This window comes from Castor canadensis, chromosome 7 (genome assembly GCF_047511655.1).
Source record: "Castor canadensis chromosome 7, mCasCan1.hap1v2, whole genome shotgun sequence".
Lineage (NCBI taxonomy): Eukaryota > Metazoa > Chordata > Mammalia > Rodentia > Castoridae > Castor > Castor canadensis.
The window spans coordinates 45,835,861-45,858,256 of record NC_133392.1 but is presented as its reverse complement, the minus strand read 5'-3'; the positions used below and the strand labels follow the sequence as shown (position 1 = coordinate 45,858,256).

Genomic DNA, 22,396 nt, shown 5'->3' with positions numbered 1-22,396 from the left:
TGAATAAGTTATATTTGATTTTTGTCAAATATAAAGGTTCAATGATAGACAATTTCCAAGTTTAGTTTAACATTAAACTTTTTTTTTTAATTTAATCATGTATCCTAAAGATTTTTATTTTTTTTCCACTGGAGTTGTACTGAGGAATTCCATGCCTATACCTATTATTTCCAGAGTACTCCCTGCTCTTTCCTGTACTAACTGTAGTGTTTTGGATTTGATATTAAGGTCCTTAATCCACTTTTAGTTGATACTAATACAGGGTGACAGGCAGGGACTTAGTTTCAGTTTTCTGTGGGCAGATAACCACTTTTCCAGCAGCATTTGTTGAAGAGACTGTCTCTTCTCCATTGTATATTTTTGGCACTGTGGTCAAAAATGAGGTGGGAATAGCTGTGTGGATTCATATCCTGGTCCTCTATTCTGTTCCATTGGTCTTCATATCTGTTTTTGTGCCATTACCATGCTGTTTTTGTTGCTATGGCTCTGTAGCATAGTTTGGTTTGGTAATGAGATACCTCCAGCATTGGAGGTATTGGTAATGAGATTGCTCAGCATTGTCTTGGCTATTTGGGGTCTTTTGTGTTTCCAAATGAACTTTAGGGTAGATTTTTCAATCTCTATGATGAATGTCATTGGGCTTTTGTTGGGGATTGCATTGAACATGTATATTGCTTTCTGTAATACAGCCATTTTTACTATGCTCATTCTACCAATCCATGAGCATGGGAGATCTTTCCATCTTCTGTAGTCTTCCTCATCTCTCCAGTGGTTTATAGTTCGCCTTGTAGAAGCCATTTACATCCTTTGTTAAGCTTATTCTTATTCGATTCAAAATATGTAGAACCAATGAACATATCTTTTAGAAACACTACGAACTTGAAAGTATGGGTTGTTTGGACTTTTCATTGATAAAAATCAACATTATGGGAATTACTGTTGGAAATACTTATCACATAATAGCAGATTCAAGAATGATTTATGTATTATTCCTCAGATTCTAATAAAACTTCATGTCTCACAGTTCTCCTCTGGTAGTTCTCTGGACAAGTTTAATCTGCAGGAATCAATAACAAAGTATCTTTTCTTTACATAATGGTGAAGACCAATCTCCATGATTTTGGTGGGTATGAAGGCTAGAAAAGTCCTCTAGCAACATTTTCCTTTGTAATGTATAGCAGGCCAATCTAAGCAAAGAAGTTTTAACATAGAAAATATTATGATCTATAAACCTTACATAAGATAATGATATTCCTTTTGTTGTTATTTAAGATATGAAAGTGTTGAACTTAAAAGCTAAGCAATAAGGGGCTGGGGAAAATTAAAATATACCTTAAATATCATCCAAAATGGGTCTGGAAGCATGGCTTAAGTAGGAAATTGCCTGTCTAGCAAGCATGAACCTCTGAGTTCAAATCCTAGTAATCACCAAAAAGAAAAATTATCCAAAATATATTTGTGAAGAAAGACATTCAATTCAAAGAAACCATAGCATTTCATATTTGTAGGTATATATATTATATTCGGATGCAACAAAGAACATCATGGAAGCCATCTCTTCAAAATGAATTCAATAATAGTCAATGAAATCCTTAGTTAAGAGAAATAAGGCTTAAACAATGGGTACAAAGATGTGCAAAAACCAGGAAGGAAAAGATGTGATAATAGGCCTGAATACGACACAGAGTAGAAGTGTAAGAGACAAGTGACTGAGGAATGGGGCTAGAGGTGGAACTAGGTGGTTTACATAAAAAATGTGAGTGATATGGCAAATGTTGGAATTTTTCCATAAAAGCAGTGGGAAGCCATTTTAGTATGAGTGGAGGAAGATAAGATCTCAAATTTGAGATAAAGGCTTCTTGATTCTAACAAATGTAGTCTGAGGACACATCTTTTTTTTTTTTACTTCTACTTTCTCCTGTGGTGACTTTTCTTTGTGTTCTTTTCTATTTTAGTTTTCACAGTCTTCGTGGTACCCTCTGGAAGAGCAGAATACTCGGTGTTCAGCATTGTTACCTCTAAATTTTTCCTCTTTTCTAGGAATCCAGTCTTCATTCTCATCTAATTCTGTCACTCACCATGTCCTGTGATCTATTGAACCTTGGGTCATTATTCACCATAGTTCAACTTAGCTCCTGACTTACTGTCAGTAATTCCAGCAATTCTCCAGACATAACTTTTTGGCCATTTCATTCACTATATGCAGAGATGACTCTTCCAATGTTCTACACTCACAATACTTGAATGCTTCCCTCTAGTGACTTTGCCCTCTACTCTATTTCAGCCACGTAGAAACATATATCCTTGCTTTTATTACCTGTAAAACTTCCATTTCATGCTCCTCCATCTTTAATTGTAATACTGAATATATCCGACTAAGATCATTACTGTTTTTTCCATAGCAGGACCTTTAGTCTATTTAGCTATCTCTTTACTTTCGTCATGTTCTCTTTTGAGTACTACTCATGTTCTCCTTTCTTGCTTGCTGATTTATGGGTAATCATTATCATTCATAGTCAATTATATGAAAATTTAATCTCCTTTTCTTTTTGTTATTAATTATGGTTCTCCAGGGAGACCAAACCAATATATGTATTAGATTGGCTCACATGATCACAGAGACTGAAAATTTCCACAGTGGCCTTCTATCAGCTGAATAACTAAGGAAATTGGTAGCATGGCTCAGTCTAAGAAGCCATCAGCACTGGGAAGGCTGATGATGCAGGCATTAGTCCCAGATTAATGGCCTGAGAAATCCTGGGGGCTACTATTAGAAGTACCAATGTCCAAGGATTGTATCACCTACAGCCTATGTCCAAGGGAAGCAGCAGCAGAAAATGTGTCCGTCCAGAAAGAACCAAAGGAAAAGGAAAAGTGAGGAAGGAAGAGTTTCCCCTTCTTGTGCTATATTATTCTATATCGGTCCCCAGACAATCGTATGGTACACATTCACAGCAGGTCTTCCCCCTCAATTCTCAATAAAACGCGCGCACACACACACACACACATACACACAATTGTATGATTAATTTCACACTAAATGAGATTTATTTTTTTCCAATAACTATACTATACTTCCTTGCCCATTCACACACCTAATAACCTAGAAAATCTAATGTGTTTCCAATCTTCCGGTACTTTGTCTTCTGTAATTTAATTCATATCCTATTTTCCTGAAAGTTAAAATTAAATTATAACAATATTTCTATGACTACCATTACTAAGTCTATCTACTACCATGACCTATATCAAAATCCTCTGTCTTCTTTCACACTTTCTTAGATGAATTCCCTGTTCTTTTATCTGAAGCCAAAATCTCCACCTATGTGACAGGTTAAATTTTCACTTACCAGCTCTAAGACATTGCATCAGAACTTCTCTCATTTCTTTTCTGAACTAGCAGTATTAATTTCCTCTTTTTATCTAATTATTTCCCAATCGTACTTTTTTCTTTTTCCTTCAAGGAACAATAAAAACTCTCTTAACTTTTACCTCCCAGCAAACACTCCATTTCTATATTTCTTTTTCTAGAAAAATTTTCAGTTGTAATTGGTTCCAATTTCTCACCATCTATTCTCTCTTAAACATGCTGTAATTATAATTCCACCTTCATGGATATGTGTTACTAAGTGCACTGGAAACTTTGGTCATCATATTTCTAAAACCATCAGCAAAACTTGACACTGATTATTACCTTACCCTCACTAGGCTTTCAGAACACCATCCTCCTGTTTGCCTTTTGCCTCTCTTACTCCTCCTTGCTCTATTCTACTGATTCATTTTCCTCTCTTAGCCTAGTGGTGTTGTGGCTTCTCAGGACTCAGATATTTATTCTCTTTTCTATCTGCTCTCACTGACTTGGAATTCTTACTCAGCACCAAAATTTTAAAATACGATCTGCATACTAAAGCCACTCACACATACATTTTACCCCAGAACTCATTACTGGTCCCCAGACTTATAAACCTATTTGCACATGCAACAATTATACTTGAATCCTTAATAAAGATATCTATTTAATATTTAGCAAACTGAACTTCTTCTTCTCAAGTTTCTTCCACTGTTTTTTTTCATTTCACGTGATGTCCAAATCATCATTGAGATTGCGAGACAAAGTTTTGATTTCTTTCTATCCTAAACCTCACATTTACTCCCTCAGTAATACTGTTGTGTGTATGCATGTATGTATCCATCTATCTATCATGTATCTGATGTGATTACAGACCTTTTCAATATTCTGTGTGATGAGCTGGGAAGTAGGCATAAGGCACTATGGTTCTCTCAAGGACAACAACTATGTAATTTGAACTTGGCTGATTTTTTTTCTCAATAACATTTTTATTTGAAAGAAGAACTTTGGGGCAAATATGTTTATTCAAACATAAATATTTGGCAGGTATTTACACAAAACAGAATGAAGTGAGCCTGTCATTTCAAGGAAAAAAAACTGTCAGAATTGTTGCTAATGACAACAGTGAAGCTTTTAACACAAATTAGAACATTGGAAAACTGATATTCACCACTGCTAACTTGATAGCTTTCCATTGCTTAAAGACTTTTTTGGTGAGATCAATGGTCATATTAAATAGTATTTTTTTCTTGATATTATTTAATAAAATATGACATCACTTAAAAAATGTTAGCTGACATTTTCCAAATGATCAAGATAAGAGATTAAAATTTATTCATGGAAAAGTATCCATTCAAAGTACAAGAGAGTTACAAAGGTTTTCTTTTCTTTTTCTTTATTTCTTTTGTTTTCTTAAGACAAAGTCTTGCTTTGTAACCCAATTTGGCCTTCAACTTACTGTGCACACTAGAATGGCCTTGGATTTGACATCTTCCTGCCTCAGCCTCCATAGTGCTGAGATAACAAGCATGAAGTACCATGCTGGGCCAAAGAGGTGGATTTTCAATATTACTAGATTGTACATCAAAACTAGCCACATAGAATATAGGCCTAAGAAGTATGCAGCGATATTATGACACACTAAGGGAAGGTCATGTACAGGAGGGAGAGGGTAAAAGAAGAAAATTAAGAACTTGAATTTCCATGATATACTCTCTATACAAGAATGAATATAGAAATTTTAAACTGGTTGAACCACCGTAAGAAAGGGACTAATGTAGAATATAGGTAATTAGAGGAGATCAACCAATTGGGGGTATAACACATATATACTTGGAGATACCACAAGGAAACTCCCTGAATGGCTAACTTTATGTTAAACACGCAAAAATATTGTGTTTTACTTTTTCTCTTTTCTCTTCTGTAAAGTCAGAGAGCAGGAGAGCAGAACAGGTCCTGACCAAGGAGGAAGGTTGGCACCACTGAGAGGGGGGAAAGGGGAAAGGGAAGAGGGTAGGAGATTGAATAGTGTACAAAAAATGTGTATGCAAGCATGTAAATGCAAAATTGACACCTGTCAAAACTATTCCATGAGTTGGGGAAGGGAGGATAAATGAGATCAGTGGAGGGGGTGCATTCAAGTATGATATATTTGATACATTATAAGAACTTTTGTAAATGCCACAATGTATCCCCACCCAGCACAACAATAAAGGGAAAAAACTAACCAGGTAGAACTAGTACTTTCATTATGGCATAATATCAAAGAAGAAAACATTTTTTTTCCTTTTTCTTTTATTATTCATATGTGCATACAAGGCTTGGTTCATTTCTCCCCCCTGCCCCCACTCCCTCCCTTACCACCCACTCCGCCCCTTCCCTCTCCCCCCTCCAAATACCCAGCAGAAACTATTTTGCCCTTATTTCTAATTTTGTTGTAGAGAGAGTATAAGCAATAATAGGAAGGAAGAAGGGTTTTTGCTGGTTGAGATAAGGATAGCTATACAGGGCATTGACTCACATTGATTTCCTGTGCGAGGGTGTTACCTTCTAGGTTAATTCTTTTTGATCTAACCTTTTCTCTAGTACCTGTTCCCCTTTTCCTATTGGCCTCAGTTGCTTTTAAGGTATCTGCTTTAGTTTCTCTGCGTTGAGGGCAACAAATGCTAGCTAATTTTTTAGGTGTCTTACCTATCCTCACCCCTCCCTTGTGTGCTCTCGCTTTTATCATGTGCTCATAGTCCAATCCCCTTGTTGTGTTTACCCTTGATCTAATGTCCACATATGAGGGAGAACATACGATTTTTGGTCTTTTTGGCCAGGCTAACCTCACTCAGAATGATGTTCTCCAATTCCATCCATTTACCAGAGAATGATAACTTTTCGTTTTTCTTCATGGCTGCATAGAATTCCATTGTGTATAGATACCACATTTTCTTAATCCATTCCTCAGTGCTGGGGCATCTTGGCTGTTTCCATAACTTGGCTATTGTGAATAGTGCCGCAATAAACATGGGTGTGCAGGTGCCTCTGGAGTAACAGTCTTTTGGGTATATCCCCAAGAGTGGTATTACTGGATCAAATGGTAGATTGATGTCTAGCTTTTTAAGTAGCCTCGAAATTTTTTTCCAGAGTGGTTGTACTAGTCTACATTCCCACCAACAGTGTAAGAGGGTTCCTTTTTCACCGCATCCTCGCCAACACCTGTTGTTGGTGGTGTTGCTGATGATGGCTATTCTAACAGGGGTGAGGTGGAATCTTAGTGTGGTTTTAATTTGCATTTCCTTTATTGCTAGAGATGGTGAGCATTTTTTCATGTGTTTTTTGGCCATTTGAATTTCTTCTTTTGAGGAAGTTCTGTTTAGTTCACTTGCCCATTTCTTTATTGGTTCATTAGTTTTGGGAGAATTTGGTTTTTTAAGTTCCCTATATATTCTGGTTATCAGTCCTTTGTCTGATGTATAGTTGGCAAATATTTTCTCCCACTCTGTGGGTATTCTCTTCAGTTTAGAGACCATTTCTTTTGATGAACAGAAGCTTTTTAGTTTTATGAGGTTCCATTTATCTATGCTATCTCTTAGTTGCTGTGCTGCTGGGATTTCGTTGAGAAAGTTCTTACCTATACCTACTAACTCCAGAGTATTTCCTACTCTTTCCTGTATCAACTTAAGAGTTTGGGATCTGATATTAAGATCCTTGATCCATTTTGAGTTAATCTTGGTATAGGGTGATATACATGGATCTAGTTTCAGTTTTTTGCAGACTGCTAACCAGTTTTCCCAGCAGTTTTTGTTGAAGAGGCTGCTATTTCTCCATCATATATTTTTAGCTCCTTTGTCAAAGATAAGTTGGTTATAGTTGTGTGGCTTCATATCTGGGTCCTCTATTCTGTTCCACTGGTCTTCATGTCTGTTTTTGTGTCAGTACCATGCTGTTTTTATTGTTATTGCTTTGTAATATAGTTTGAAGTCAGGTATTGTGATACTTCCTGCATTGTTCTTTTGACTGAGTATTGCCTTGGCTATTCGTGGCCTCTTGTGTTTCCATATAAATTTAATGGTAGATTTTTCAATCTCTTTAATGAATGTCATTGGAATTTTGATGGGAATTGCATTAAACATGTAGATTACTTTGGGGAGTATCGACATTTTTACTATGTTGATTCTACCAATCCATGAGCATGGGAGATCTTTCCACTTTCTGTAGTCTTCCTCAATCTCTTTCTTCAGAAGTTTATAGTTTTCCTTGTAGAGGTCTTTCACATCTTTTGTTAGGTTTACACATAGGTATTTGATTTTTTTTGAGGCTATTGTAAATGGGATTGTTTTCATACATTCTTTTTCTGTTTGCTCATTGCTAGTGTATAGAAATGCTAATGATTTTTCTATGTTGATTTTATATCCTGCTACCTTGCTATAGCTATTGATGATGTCTAGAAGCTTCTGAGTAGAGTTTTTTTTGGTCTTTAAGGTATAGAATCATGTCATCTGCAAATAGGGATATTTTGACAGTTTCTTTACCTATTTGTATTCCTTTTATTCCTTCTTCTTGCCTAATTGCTCTGGCTAGGAATTCCAGTACTATGTTGAATAGGAGTGGAGATAGTGGGCATCCTTGTCTGGTTCCTGATTTCAGAGGGAATGGTTTCAGTTTTTCTCCATTAAGTATAATGCTGGCTGTAGGTTTGTCAAATATAGCTTTTATAATGTTGAGGAACTTTCCTTCTATTCCTAGTTTTCTTAGAGCTTGAAAGAAGAAAACATAATTATTATAAAAAGCTATTAAAACTTTCCTTCCTTTTCATAAAATGTGAGTTCTCAGCAGAGACCAGTTAAGAGAGAATTTGATCACTTTAAGCAGGAGGTGATGATTGCATCTAGAGCTGGCTTGTCCAACACAACAATCAGCCAGTGTAGGCAATGGACAGCTGAGATTGAACTAGGTCTCAGTGACATGTACTATAATTGTCAAATAGATATTATGTTTCAAAGAATTAGTTGAAAAGATAAAATTTCTCCTTAAAAAGTTATTTTATAATGATTACACATTAGAATTGCCCTCTTAGCATATTAAAATATCTAAAATATTGAACTAAAAGTATCATTGAAATAATTTTACCAATTTTTATCTTTTTAATGTGGGTATTAGAAAATTCCAAACTACATATGTTTTAGATTTTGGTGACTTAGTGTATATTTCTACAGAGTGCAATGTCTAAACTTTATAGGAATGAATGAGGGGAAAGGGGCTTATAGGGAAGAATTAAAGGGACTTAGAAATAACATGCAAATTAGACATCTCTGTTTTAGAATTCATTAGTTCATAGGTGCCACTTCTCTTTCTTTTTGATAATGCCCATTAATTTTAGCCCATTACACAAAGCAATCCCAATAATGACATAAATATATATTTAAAATACTTTCATTTGCAATCAACTGATACAGAGGTAAAGTAAGCAGTTTTGTAAGGATAACTTTTAAATCATGGAGTAATCAATTGATGTGAATTTTTGGGAATACTGCACAGTCTACAACAGAAAAGTAATATAAATAAAATATAATAATCTCAATCATTTGAATATATTTGTTATAGATAGAAAAAACCAAAAAGTCAAAGTCCAAAAGTTTTTGCAAAACTAAAACATAAAATATAATATTTTGTCTTCATTTGCATAATCAAAAATGTGTATGCCTTGCATAAATCAGATGTTAACATTTTGAGAAGGTTTGAGAATATTTAAAGTAACTATTTAGAGGTAAATGAGATAACTACATTTAAAGTTAAATGCAGCCTGAATTGTTGATTTATCAGAAATAGACATGTATTCTTTCTTCTTTTTTGTACTTCTGGGGATTAAAGGTAGGGGTTTACACATGGTAGGCAAGTTGTCTACCATTGAGTCACAGCTCCAGTTCCTGCATATACTCCTTTTAGAGCCTAAGAAAACACAGGATGTTTTCACAAAATTTGTCAAGGTCAGAAAATCTTTTGACAAATTTTAAGATATATATTTAGAGAGATGTGTATATGTAATGTACATATACACATTATGTATATGTCTATATCTATTTATATATCTATATATCTCTATATATGTTTATATAATTACATGGATCCTGAAATCTTGGTCCTTTACTGTTGGTTTAGTCATAATTTAGTCCAAAAAATCACTAAAAAATTAAAATTCCTTTGAATAATTTATTTACCTTTCTGAATAAAGACATATCATGATAAAGGATAGTTATTATGCCTACAAGGTCAAATTGTAACTCCCAATAAAGTTTCTATCATATATCTTGACAGTATTTTAAAAGTTTATTTTGTAAATCAGTTTCTAAAAGTCATAATATATTTATACATAGGAGAAGTCTACAATTTTCCTCACCCACATACAACTAACAGAATAAGTTTTCATTGTCCTACATTTAGTAACACTATACCAAAAATGTTATAATGGGGTTTTAAACATTTGTGAGAGTATGTTGAGTATGTGTAAAAATATCCAAAATTTGAATGACTTAATCAAATGAATTTTCTTTGTTTTTTATGATACAACAATGCTCATATACTTTTGTTGGTGTTCCTGATATTTTTCCTACAGATAGAACTTCGAAGATTTAATCTCATTCTGTCCTGTGGTTCTGCCCTTCTGCAAGGATTTTTTATTCAGATAGATATTAGAAAGAAAGAATTTCACACAAGAAAGATTTAAGAACATTCACTGTTTCCCTTACCCTTTCTTTACATCCTCAAAACTCCATCATGTGACTCCACCAAATGATAAGGCAGGCTGGGGAATTTATTCTTACTGTATTCCCAGTAGGAAAACAGAAATAGCTGGATGAATATCTAACCAGTAGATATTCCTGACTGTCAAGTATGTGTTTCATTTTTCCTTTCATAGACAACAGAGTCTCATCAGTTGAACCTAACATCTATATCACAAGTGTTGTGTTGTCACATGCTGTCTTTTCTATCAGATCTAGAGGGAATTCCTGGTGCCCAAGTGATTTACCTGATAAACACACTCTCTTAATATACATGGTAAACATTAGTATGTACAATAAAAACTCTCATTAAAAGTGTAAGTATGGAAGATATACAGCAATCCATAGTCCATGTCAATTCTGAAATCCTGCTGCATGTTAATAATGTAGTTCCCTAATCCTGGTAGTAGATTTTCCTGATTAAATCCTATTTCTTCCTAAGGTAGTGAGGCTTAAGTTTGATTGCCCTCTATATCTGTTAGTTGTTTTCTTTCCTGTTTCCATCCTTGTTCACGCTAATGTAAGAGTTGCAAAATGTGACCATCTTTTGGTCCCTACAGCTCAAGACCTGCTCATGTGATTTCTTGGATTTGTACTAGTAACAGCCTGGCAGAAAATCTTTAATGTGCAAATTGGATAATTTTAAGAATGTTTAATGAAGGGTCTATTTATGAGAGTGTAAGTATCATATATTTAGGGAGACAAGTGGTAGTTCGGGATCATGGAATAATAATAACAAGAGTCCATTACAGCCTGCAGGGCCAAGGAATTAAGCAGAACCAGGGACTGAGTTATGAAGAGAGTGCCATCCCATGGGACAGACAGCTGTGACAACATAACACTACAGGGAAGAGTAGTTACTCCTACTCATTCTTCTCTCTTCAATCTCCTGTTGATGCTTCCCACTGCTTAATTTATCCATAATCCATGCCATTGCCTCTGAGCCTCCTCCCACAGATGGCAGAACTGGGAACTATTTCAGCACCAATTCAGTGGAATAGCTCCCCAGCCCTGAGACCATGATTCCAACACCTCTAAATTTAGGTGAAAAGACAATGGAAAAAATGGGGGCTTCAGGGAGCAGAGGATGAGGTCTGGTCATTGAGCCAATGCCCCAGGTTCACAATTTGTTCCAGAATGTTTGCTTTTGACTGGAACTTTTTTTGGTAGCAAGCCAATATGACTGGACTGGAACTTTTCATCTTTCCTGGTCTATTATTAAAAGAAAGAAAAATGAGAGCAAGAGAAAGAAAAGGAAGAACAGAGGAAAGGAAGGAAAGAAAATCTCTCAGTTTCATGTATACACTTTTAGAGATTTTTACCATGTATTTTTACTGAACAAAGATTGAAAACTTGTTAAAAATGCTTTTACGCAACTTTTTTCTCTGTTTTATTTGTACTCAATAAGAAAAGTCAAAGTCACACAAAAACTGTGATTGTTGATTTTTGTAGTGAAATCACGTTCTTTTGTAAAGAAAGACTTAAAACTTATCTGTATGCTTCAGTAAAATTTAGTCATTTTGATCCAGATAGCTGTAACGAGTTACTGCAAGTGTTAACTGCTTGTTCATACTAGGTAATCAGAAAAATCTCTGGCTTAATACAATTTTCAGACATAATTTGTCAGATCACACAAAGCTTTAAAAAGGTTTTGATTCAGTTGCAATCATTGCCTGTAAGTTTTGGATTTCTCCTTCTGCCAAATAACTGAAATATCCAGATAATATGTTTTTCCACATGACAATATTTAGTTGAACTGAGTGGTAGCTGTGGTCTTTAGAGCAGCTGTGTGTCTTCTAATTCACATTTCCACACATTTCCTCATGTTCCTGTCATTTCATACTTTTTGGCTATTTCAGTTACTTAGGTTCTTTGTATGATTTTTGAAGGCATTTGATTTTATGACACTCAAATGTGCATCTACAGGTAACTATATGTAGAGAAGTTTGAGTCCACATAAAAACTACATGGCAACATGAAATTATTCCCTACTGTATTATGTTGAAATATTTGATGCTAATTGTACCAATCCAGAGTGTTAAATTCATGGTTCTGGTACATATGCCCTAATAATTTCTTGAAATGTACAAATATATGTGCAGGAAAGTATGTAATTTACCTTCATATTTTATATAAATAATTATGTATATTACCTAATATGAATATAGGTAATAATAAAGAGCACAAGTTCTGAAATTAGACAGTCTAGGATCAATCAGAATAAAGTTACTCATTATTAATTATGACATAGCAGTGAGCACAAAACAAAAATGCTCCTCTTGCTTTTTATACTTCTTCATTATAAATTAGAATAATAATAATAACTATCTGATATGGCTGTTATTAGAGTTAAGTGAGTTTAAAAGAACAGTGTTTTAAGTATAAATACATGCTACTTTTTTTTTTTTGTCAGTACTGGGGTTTGAACTCAGCCTCATGCTTGTTAGGCAGGCACTCTCCCATTTGAGTCACTCCACCAGCCCCTAAATGCTATTATTGTTCAATCTTTTTCTATATACTACATAGAAGGAATTTAGTAAATGTAAAATAAATTGGACATATTCATTAAGTTTGGCTAGATTTGCCTATTTTAGTTACAATGTTGATTTGATTGCATGTATCTATACAAACATACATTTGATTAAAATAGACATGAGCCATAATCGCTGCATAAAATGAATTATTCTAATCACTTATGTCTCAGATTCTTAGTCTCAATGAGTAAATTAACTTTTAAGATTTGCAAAATCTGCTGGGCACTGGTGGCTAACACCTATAATTCCAGGCACTTAAGAGACTGATATTACAAGGATTGTGGTTCAGGGCCAGCTCTTGCAAATAGTTCAAAAGACTCTGTCTCCAAAATAATCAGAGTAAAATGGACTGGAGATGTGGCTCAAATGGTAGAGTGCCTGATTTGCAAGCTCAAAGCTTTGATTTCAAACCTCTGGACCACTACAAAATAAAAAAGATTTGTAAAATCTAAAAAATGTATTTGCCATGGTCCTGAGTGTTCTTTATCAACAAAATTAGCAATGAACAAAAACACCACTTCTAACATCTCAATAAATAATCAGATAGGGAAACACAAAAGAAGAGTATTTGAAATAAATTAGCATTCTTAGCTTTCCATTAAAAAACAAATACTTTACCATTTTCAATCTAAGTTATCCTCTCATACCTAGTAGAGAGTATATAACTTACAAAAATTCACTTTTCTATGAACTTGAAAATGGGAAACAACTGCTTTCAATTCATAGTATGGAATAAATAATATTAATTTTGATTATAAAACTTTTAGAGAGCAAAAATTAAATGCATTCTGTTTTTTTTTTCTTTTTTTCAGGTCTCTGTGGTTAATCAGCTGGATATGCAAGTCATTGTGTCCAATGTACCCCCTACTTTAGTGGAAAAAAAGATAGAAGATCTTACAGAGTAATGGATTTTATTTTATTGTATATTAATTTTACATGAATATAACTTAAACTTGATTTAATCATTTTAATCATTGTAGTATTCAAATTAAATATATCTTCTTAAAAAGTTTCTTCTCTTTAAGAAATTTCTTTGAGAACTGTCCACCTTCATTGGTTGTATGTAAAGATTCTGAGTACCTTGAAATAATGAAAAGTAGATTTGAGAAGGACTCATTATTCACATTATTCAGAAAGTTTTGATTTATGCATCTATAAAAATTCAAAGTACTGCACGTAAATTATTATAAGCTCAGCCGTGTGCCGGTGGCTCACTTCTGTAATTCTAGCTATTCAGGAGGCAGAGATCAGGAGGATTGCGGTTTGAAGCTATTCCCAGGTAAATAGTTTATGAGACTCAATCTTAAAAAAAAAAAAAAAAAAAAACCCTTGACAAAAAAGGATTGGTGTAGTGGCGTAAGGTGTAGACCCTGAGTTCAAACCCCTGTACCACCAAAAAAAAAAAGAAAAAATATATATGCCTTGACTTTTCAATCCCTGATAATACAAAAAGCTCATTATGTCAGAAATCTAACAATCCCATAGCATGTTATTTTTCAAAATGGTATATCTAGATTGTTACACTTTACTCTTAAAAAAAAAAAGCAAAATAAAGATTAATTTTAGATGATGTATTTTTATTTATTCTAGAACAGGTAGCATGCTCCTCTGCCTCCTTGAAATTGCACAGGTAGCATGTCTAAATGTACTATTGTTAACTTACAGATACTTGTCAAACTATTAAGCAGCTATTCTCTAGTCTTCTGATACTGTCAGAGATTATTAACCTAGCCTGACATAATTTTATAATTTTTATATTTGTATCTTCTACTGATTTCAGCTAAATTAAATGTCAGCAATCACTGTAAATTTTCTGCTTTTTAGGAAAATAGTCTCACTTGTAAATTGCCAGAAGAAGCAGTTTATCTGTTAAGAATTTGTGCCAAATGAAATACACTAGGCACTGATAAAAGCATAAGTGATTTTTGTATAGTGCTTTTGTAATAATTATTTCTTATTTCACAAATTTAACCTTTTGGTGTCACGGGTAATATGCTGTGGGGAGAGTGAGTTGCCAACATTTATATATGAATACAGTATCTTGCTTACTTCTGCAGAAGTAATTCACATATGCTTAACCTTTATCGGACTCATAGCTAATTTCACCTGAGAAAAACATGGAATAACCCCATTTCTTAGCTATTTCAGTGTCATCTATGGACGTTTTTTAGCTACATGATCTGAAAAAGATGAATCCCTCTTCCATCTCTAGTTCTTTATTCTGCTGTATTTTTGTCAAAGCATTGTCTTAGGCTTTTGTTGTATGTCAATTTCCCACTACAATGGAATCACCATAAAAGCAGGGAATTTATTTTTTTATTGCTGTGACTTTAGTTATATAGTAGGCATTTGACACATTTTATTGAATGACTAATTTTTTTTATTTATATTTTATCATTTTTACATTTACTCACATGTGTATATGTTGTTTGGGTCACCTCCCCGCCTTGAATGACCATTTTATATAAACAAAATATAACAATGGAACTGAAATAGAAAATGGTGAAACAAAAGTATAATTTCATAAGAATTTATAAGACAATTGCTCTTAAGAGAATATGGTAATATGAATAAGAAAAATTCTTTTATGTATTGAGATAAATATATCATTGTAAAATAAAGTTTAACATCATAGGACTTTGGATTTTTGAAGCGCAGCCTTTTCCAATATCAGTAGGAGCTACTTAAACTAATAATACTATTGTGAGGACTAAATTTTATAAAGCCTCAAGAAAATAGAAGTAATGAACATCCATGACTGGTAAGTATTGTATAGAATTTGAATTGGCAGCACAAAGTCACTCAGTTTAGGCAGACAGATGCCAAGTTTCTTTGCATATTGTTTTAAAAGAACATAATTATGTAATGAAGTACAGTTTATGAATTCAACTATATATATTTGAATCCTTATTATAGTTGTGTGATGTCAGGGGAAAATATTTATTACTTGGAATTGCACTTCCTCTTCTTGGAATTAGAATAAAGATATTTATATTTTATTGATCTTGATAGACTTAACTATATCTTTGCTGGTAGGGTAAGCATAGAAGGCACATGCATACTCTATTTCTTTTTTTGTTGTGATAAAAAACACATAAAATTAACTTTACCATCTAAACTATTTTTAAGTTTACAGTTAATTCAGTATTGCTAAATATATTTCTTTGCTGTTAAGTAGATTTTCAGAATTTTTTCATCTTGTGGAACAGAAATTCTGACTTCATTAAACAACAATTCTCCCTCTCCTATTATCCTCAGCTCCAGGCAACCACTATTCTGCCTCCTAAATTTGTGAATTTGACTATTTAAAATATGTCATGTAAGTGAAATCATGCAGCATTTTTTTCTTTTGTTATTGACTTATTTTACTTAATGTGATATCCCCTAGATTGATCCATGGTATCATGAGGCAGGATTTATTTCCTTTGTAAGGCTAAATAATATTCTAGAGTCTGTACCTACCACATTTTCTTTATCCACTCATCCCTTGATGGATATCTGGTCTGCTTCCATCTCTTGGTTCTTGTGAAGAATGGTTCTATGAACATGGGTGTACAAATATCTGTTCCAAGCACTGCTTCTGTTTCTTTTGGAGATATACCCAGAAATTGGATTACTGGATTATATTGTAATTTTGTCTTTTGAAAAATTTTTGAAGGTCATATATACTATTCTGTAGTTTTATACTACTTTACCATTACACCAATAAAGCAGGAAGGTTACTACTTCTCCACAGTCCTGCCAACACTTTTCTTTTTTTTAATTTTTCTGTCTTCCTTTTTTGATAATAGCCATCTTAACAGGTTTGAAGGCTTGTATCATTATGGATTTGCTCTACATTCACTGATGAGTCATGATGGCAGTGTCTTTGTATATGCTATTGACAGTTTCTATATTATCTTTGGAGAAATGCCAATGGGGGTCTTTTGCCCATGTTTTAATTGGATTGTTTGATTTTATTGTTGCTATTGAGCTGTAGAAATTCTTCATACATTCTGATATTAGATCCTTGTCAGATACTTGACTTGCAAATACTTCCTCCAATTTGGTCAGTTACCTTTCACTCTGTTGACTGTGTCCTTCAGTGAAAAAAGTTTTAAGTTTGATGTGGCCCCATTTGTCTGGTTTTGCTTTTGTAGCCTGTCTTGATGGTTTTATATTCAATAAGTCATTGCCAAATATAAAGTGTGAAACTTCTCAGATTTCATATCTTCTAGAAGCTTCATATCTTTGGGACTTGCATTTAGATCTTCAATCCATTTTGAATTAATTTGGCTTTATGATCTATCACTTTATGTGTTTTTATTCAGTTTTCCTAGCACCACTTATTTAAAAAGATTGTACTTTTGGTGACTTAACCTTCTCTGCACTTCTTTTAAAACCTGTGTAAGTTTAGATTTTTCTTAAGAAGAACTATTTTTGATCACTTTTTGAAAGTACATTAGTAGGGAATAGAAATGGGAAATGGTAAGAACTGTTAGACCTAATTCAGTATTGTGAACTCCCACAAGTTCTACCTGTCAGTATCTAGGGGTGAGTAATGAAAATACACACATAATCAAGGTAGACAGCAGAGTTCCAATTAGCTAATTGAACATAGAAATTTATTATTCCCGGGACCAAACTAACATATTCATTCTCTACAGATATTCTTAGATGGCATGTCACTTCATCACCAAAGTCCTTTTCTATATTTCCCATAAAATAATCCCTATCCTATGAAGTACAAAACTTTTATTTTTTCTTTAGGTAGATCCATATTGAGATCAGAACATAATCCAAAATTCCCTTGGTAAGCATGCAATCAGTAGAATTCAGAGACTTGATGAGAAGGAAAACTAATGACCTGATATATCCATTTCATAATGTGAAAGGTTTTACAAAAAGACTGGTAAACTTTGATAGCTAAAAGCACAATGCCTGGAAAATAGATTACTTGTAGTAAATCTGAGCTGGTCCAATAAGGACAGTATTAGTCCACATTTCCCTGGAATGTGCTTAGATGGCTATAGTAAAAATTTTAAATTATTTTTATTGTATCGTGCTTATAAAATGGCCAACTGTCCTTTTCTGTAGAAAAGATGTTTTGGAAAGTATCACTGTGCTGACTACAATGGCTCATACCTGTAATCCCAGCTACTCAGGGGTCAGAGAGCATGAGGATGGTGGTTTGAGGCCAGCCTGGGAAAAAGTTTAACAAGACCCCATCTCAGCCAACAAGTCAGGCATAGCAGTACACAGCTGTCATCCTTCTTATGCAGAAGGCATAGGCAGAATTGTTGTCTGAAGACTGGCCCCATCAAAAACTTAAAATCTTACCTGAAAAATAACTGAAGTAAAAATAAATAATTAAATAAAGGGCTAGAGTGTGGCTCAAGAGGTAGCATACCTACATCGCAAGCAAAAGGCCCTGAGTTCAAGTCCCAGTGCTGCTCAAAATAAATAAGAATAAATAAAAGTGTAAAAATGTCTTTCAGAAAGACTATTTTAGTCTACAAATTGGAACTGATAATTTAGGCCTCAGAATTGCTTCAAGACTTCTCTTACTTTACAAATATTATATGAGAATATAATTTTATAAGGGCTTTATTGAAATAATTATTTATTTGTTACAGTAGAGCCTTATTTTCATGAAATATTTATGAAATGCATCTTTGTAATCATCTTATAGTTCTTAGAAGTAACTAGGAGGAAATTTAGCTATATACTTGAGAACTCTAGCCAAGATACCCATTTCAAGATGAAAATTCAAATTTCTGTTGGGAAGAAAAGCCATGAAACAATAAATGATAAGTGCCAGCACTTACATTTTCTTCAGTCACACTGAGAAAGACTTAATCTCAAGGGGTGAACTTCCTTTTGAATTCAGAAGACTTAGGCTCAAGCTCCAGCCCACTAATGACCAGCCAGGATGTCTTGGGCCAGTAAATTGAACTCTTTGAGATGGAAATTTATTCACTGAAAAATTACTGGTTATAAGACTGGAGAGATAAAGCAGTGAACAAAGTAAAAGCTCTGTTTGCATCGACTTTATGTTCTTTTACAGGAAAACTGCAATTAAAACAACAGTATTAATAAACGAATAGTTAATTTGATGGTAGGTGCCAATAATTGCAATGAAAAGAAATCAATATATGAAGCCAACATAAGATAATGGCAGGGAGGCAATACAATTTTTTTAGAAGATAGTTAAAGAAAATGTCTCTGATAAGTCAAATCTGAGCAGAAAGTGAATGAAGTAAAGGAGAATGATATGTGGCTATGATTAAGTGTGAGACACAATTACTAAGAGAAAGAATATTGTAGATATGTACAGTGATAGGAGCATACATAGCAATTCAAGATACTGATATTACAGTAGGAAATGAGTTATAGGGGACCTCTATACTTCATAATCTCCTGTTTGATGAAAACTCCTTAGAACCGTCATAAGTCTTCACAGAACTGATGCTACGTCAGCGTGCAATTATGCTTTTAAAAACCATTTTTACGTCAACAATCATACACATTGCAATAATATCTTTAATGCTTAATTATTTAAAATGGGAAAGGTATATAGATGTAATAGGCACTTAGTATTTATCGTCATATAGCCAATTTTTAAACATTCAAAATATTTTGGAATTGAATTAACAACATGGAAGAGAGAATATTATAAACTGGATACTCCATGAACTTTACTTGTTAATTTTATTTAATGTATTCCATTTTACATGAATTTTAGTTATTTGAAGGAATATTATCTTAGCCTAATATGAACAAATTATCTACATTAGGGATTAACCCTCTATCAAAAATGCTCAAATTAATAATATTAATATTTTGTGATATTATCTTTAAAATATATTAAGGTAAAATCTTTTTTATTATTTATCACTTGTACTTTTCATTTTTAAACAAATTTTCCTTTAAGCGCAAGTAACCAAAGGAAAATGACTGGGCTAGTAGGTTTTACCTAATGGTCATCATTCATGAATTCATGGATAAATATATTTTTAATGCTTTTGGTCAAAACTATACCAGTTCTATTGGGAGAAATAAAAATTATAGAAGAATAATTTATTGATATTCTCAGTTAATACTTCCCATTTGATACATATGATATGGAAAAATAAAACACATTTCTGCAGTTTTCCCATGCTTACCTAAAATGCACAAAAAAAGTAGAATAAAGTAAATAGAGGATGAAGATTGGCTGTTATATTTAGATGATATATTTGTTAGAGAAATGATTCAACTGTTTATACTTTTTAATTTTTATTCAAACTTTGGACACAGCAGATCCAAAGAAACAAATAAACAAATAAAATGCTGCCTAAAATTCCATCCAGGAAACTCTTATTTACTCTTAGAAAAAAAATGAAATTTTTGAACTACTGCTATTGTCATTTTCAAGAAAAAATATGGAGAATTTTACTAGACTGAAAATATATTTTAACAGATCAATTAAAAACATGATTCAAGTTTCAAGTCAAATAGCAACATTCTTACATTATCTTTATTTGTTGTTTGAAAATTGCATGCACATCGAAAAATTAACAAACTTTGAGGGAAGTGTAATGTTTAAGAAAATGAAAAATTGAAGGATAGATGGTAGTAGATTGAGGAAAAAAAAAACAATTTAACCCTTCAAGGACAGTTATAATAAAAGTGATAATATGTTGACATAATTTTTAACTTTTGAATTGCACTTTGTATTTTAAAAGCATTTGAGAAAAGTTTTAGTAACATCTGAAGAAAAGTAATTGATACAGGCAAGTCTTTCCTGTGATTTGAAGGGAAGCAGTTATACATATTCCAAAAATAAGAGTTAATCATAGGACCAATGACAAAGACTTCTTTTAGCCCTCAATTATATTTATGCTTTTTCTAAAAAATATAATCTGTAAATTAGGGAGAGAAGCAGAAAGAGGGTAGTTAACTTTAGAGAGCATTAATCTGTTTCATTGTCTCCAAACATCAACAGCATTTAGTTCTGTTCATTTTTCAGATCCTTTGCTGGCACCAAATAGAAAAGAAGTAAAAAGTAGTTGTATTGTAGATTCACGTAGTCTCTGATCAGAAGACAACGAAATTATTTTGTCCCCCATGGAAGCATCCAAGCAGGACACATACATGTAGTAAGGGAAATAACAGAATTTTATTACGGGAAAGAGGGACGGGGATTACAAGTGGGGTCTCTGCCACCAAGTAGAATGGAGTCATTGCATGCAGGGGGTAAAAAGGGAGGAGAATTTTTATCTTAGCTCATTTTTTTTTTTATATAATATCCTTAATTTGGAGGTGGAGAGAAAACCCACATTACTCCCTGTCTCTAATGGCCTTCAGCCAGGGGAGGATCTGGGTGGAGAAATGCACACACCTTTGTTAATTCTCAGATACTCTAAATCCACGAGGGAGGAGACGTCCTCCCTAATTGAAAGGAATTGCATTGAAATGGAGCTGTCTGGGCTCTGAGGGAATGGGTAAGGGAGGGGTGAGCAAGGTGCTCTTAATCAGGCTATGCAGTTTTTAAAAGCCCTGAACTTTCCTTAACATCGAGTCTGTCTCAGTCGCAAAGTGAAAATAAGGACATGATTATCTATTATTCTTTTAAACCATTTTCATCACAATAGCTTCATAGTGATTTCAGAATACATAGTGGATCTTTTCCTTTTGAAATCTATTTCTCTTCTCTCTCTCTCTTTCTCCATATACTTTAAATTAAATGAGTGATATAGCATCATGTTCTTTTATGTTTTATAATCCAAAAGTTTCATCAAAAGAGCAGTTTATTATCTTTAAAATTCAACATTCAGCATGGTGTAAGGAAAATGTATCTTTTACTTGAGACACCACGCTGATCAAGAGTCTGTCTTCTATTCTTTGAATTATATTTATGATTCTTTTCTTAACTTTCTCCAATTATTCCAATTTATCTACCGGTGCTACTTTTTTTTAACATGAAAAAATTCAACCACATGTCTTTATAAGAAAATTTATTTCAGTAATGTGATAAATACTATTTTAAATTCTTTTATTTATGTTCCATATGTATTCTAGGCCAAATTTATTTCTTAATATTCTACCTATTCTAAAGATAATTTAGTGTACAATGACTCATAAGTAAACCAAGATAAAATGCTTTGAAAATGAGGTCAGAAAATAAAGCAAGCAAAGCAAGAAAGAAGCTAAAGAAGCAGTTACTGGAGGGAGCAAATTATAATAGAGATGCTTCAAAGCCTTCTGGAGGCCATAGAGAAAAATCACAATCTTGGCATTTACCCTTTTAGGGCAAAGTGAAAGAAGCAAACACACAAACAATATAAAAAGAATAGAATCAGTTATCAAGTTAACTAAACCAAACCACTACTGGTAGAAAAGCAGAACTATTTCTGAGTGTAATTCCTGATTAGGGGGAAGTGTTTTTATCCTGTAGGATATCATAGAGATCCTATCTCCCAATGTAATGAACAAAGTGCTCAAGGGCACCCAGAGTTGCACTTAGGCAGCAGTCTGGGAAAAGTCCCAATAGGCTTTACATTAATGTAACAAAGAAGTTCAGAAAGTTAGGAAGCCTGTGATGTGCATCCTTCAGGCCATCTGCAATGCTAACTGATTCTTTAATCTAGGCTTTTGAAAAAATATTGACAAGTACCTGGGGTGGAGCTACTTATGTTGCTAGTTAAACATAAACCCTGAACAAAAGGCTGAGTAAGATTTACAATTATAAAATCTGAAAGTAGCTAACATTTATGGCACTCTTC

At 33.5% G+C, this 22,396-nt stretch overlaps 1 protein-coding gene across 7 annotated transcripts in view; it reads left to right on the top strand.

Moving 5' to 3' along the window:
- The window catches only part of Pcdh15 (protocadherin related 15), a 1,704,270-nt gene that overhangs the window by 1,639,762 nt on the left and 42,112 nt on the right, over positions 1-22,396 (top strand). For all 7 annotated transcript variants that reach the window (XM_074078885.1, XM_074078880.1, XM_074078883.1 and 4 more), the window contains one exon: positions 13,463-13,551. In XM_074078885.1, coding sequence (XP_073934986.1) covers positions 13,463-13,551 — 89 coding nt within the window. The remainder of the gene's footprint in view (positions 1-13,462; positions 13,552-22,396) is intronic.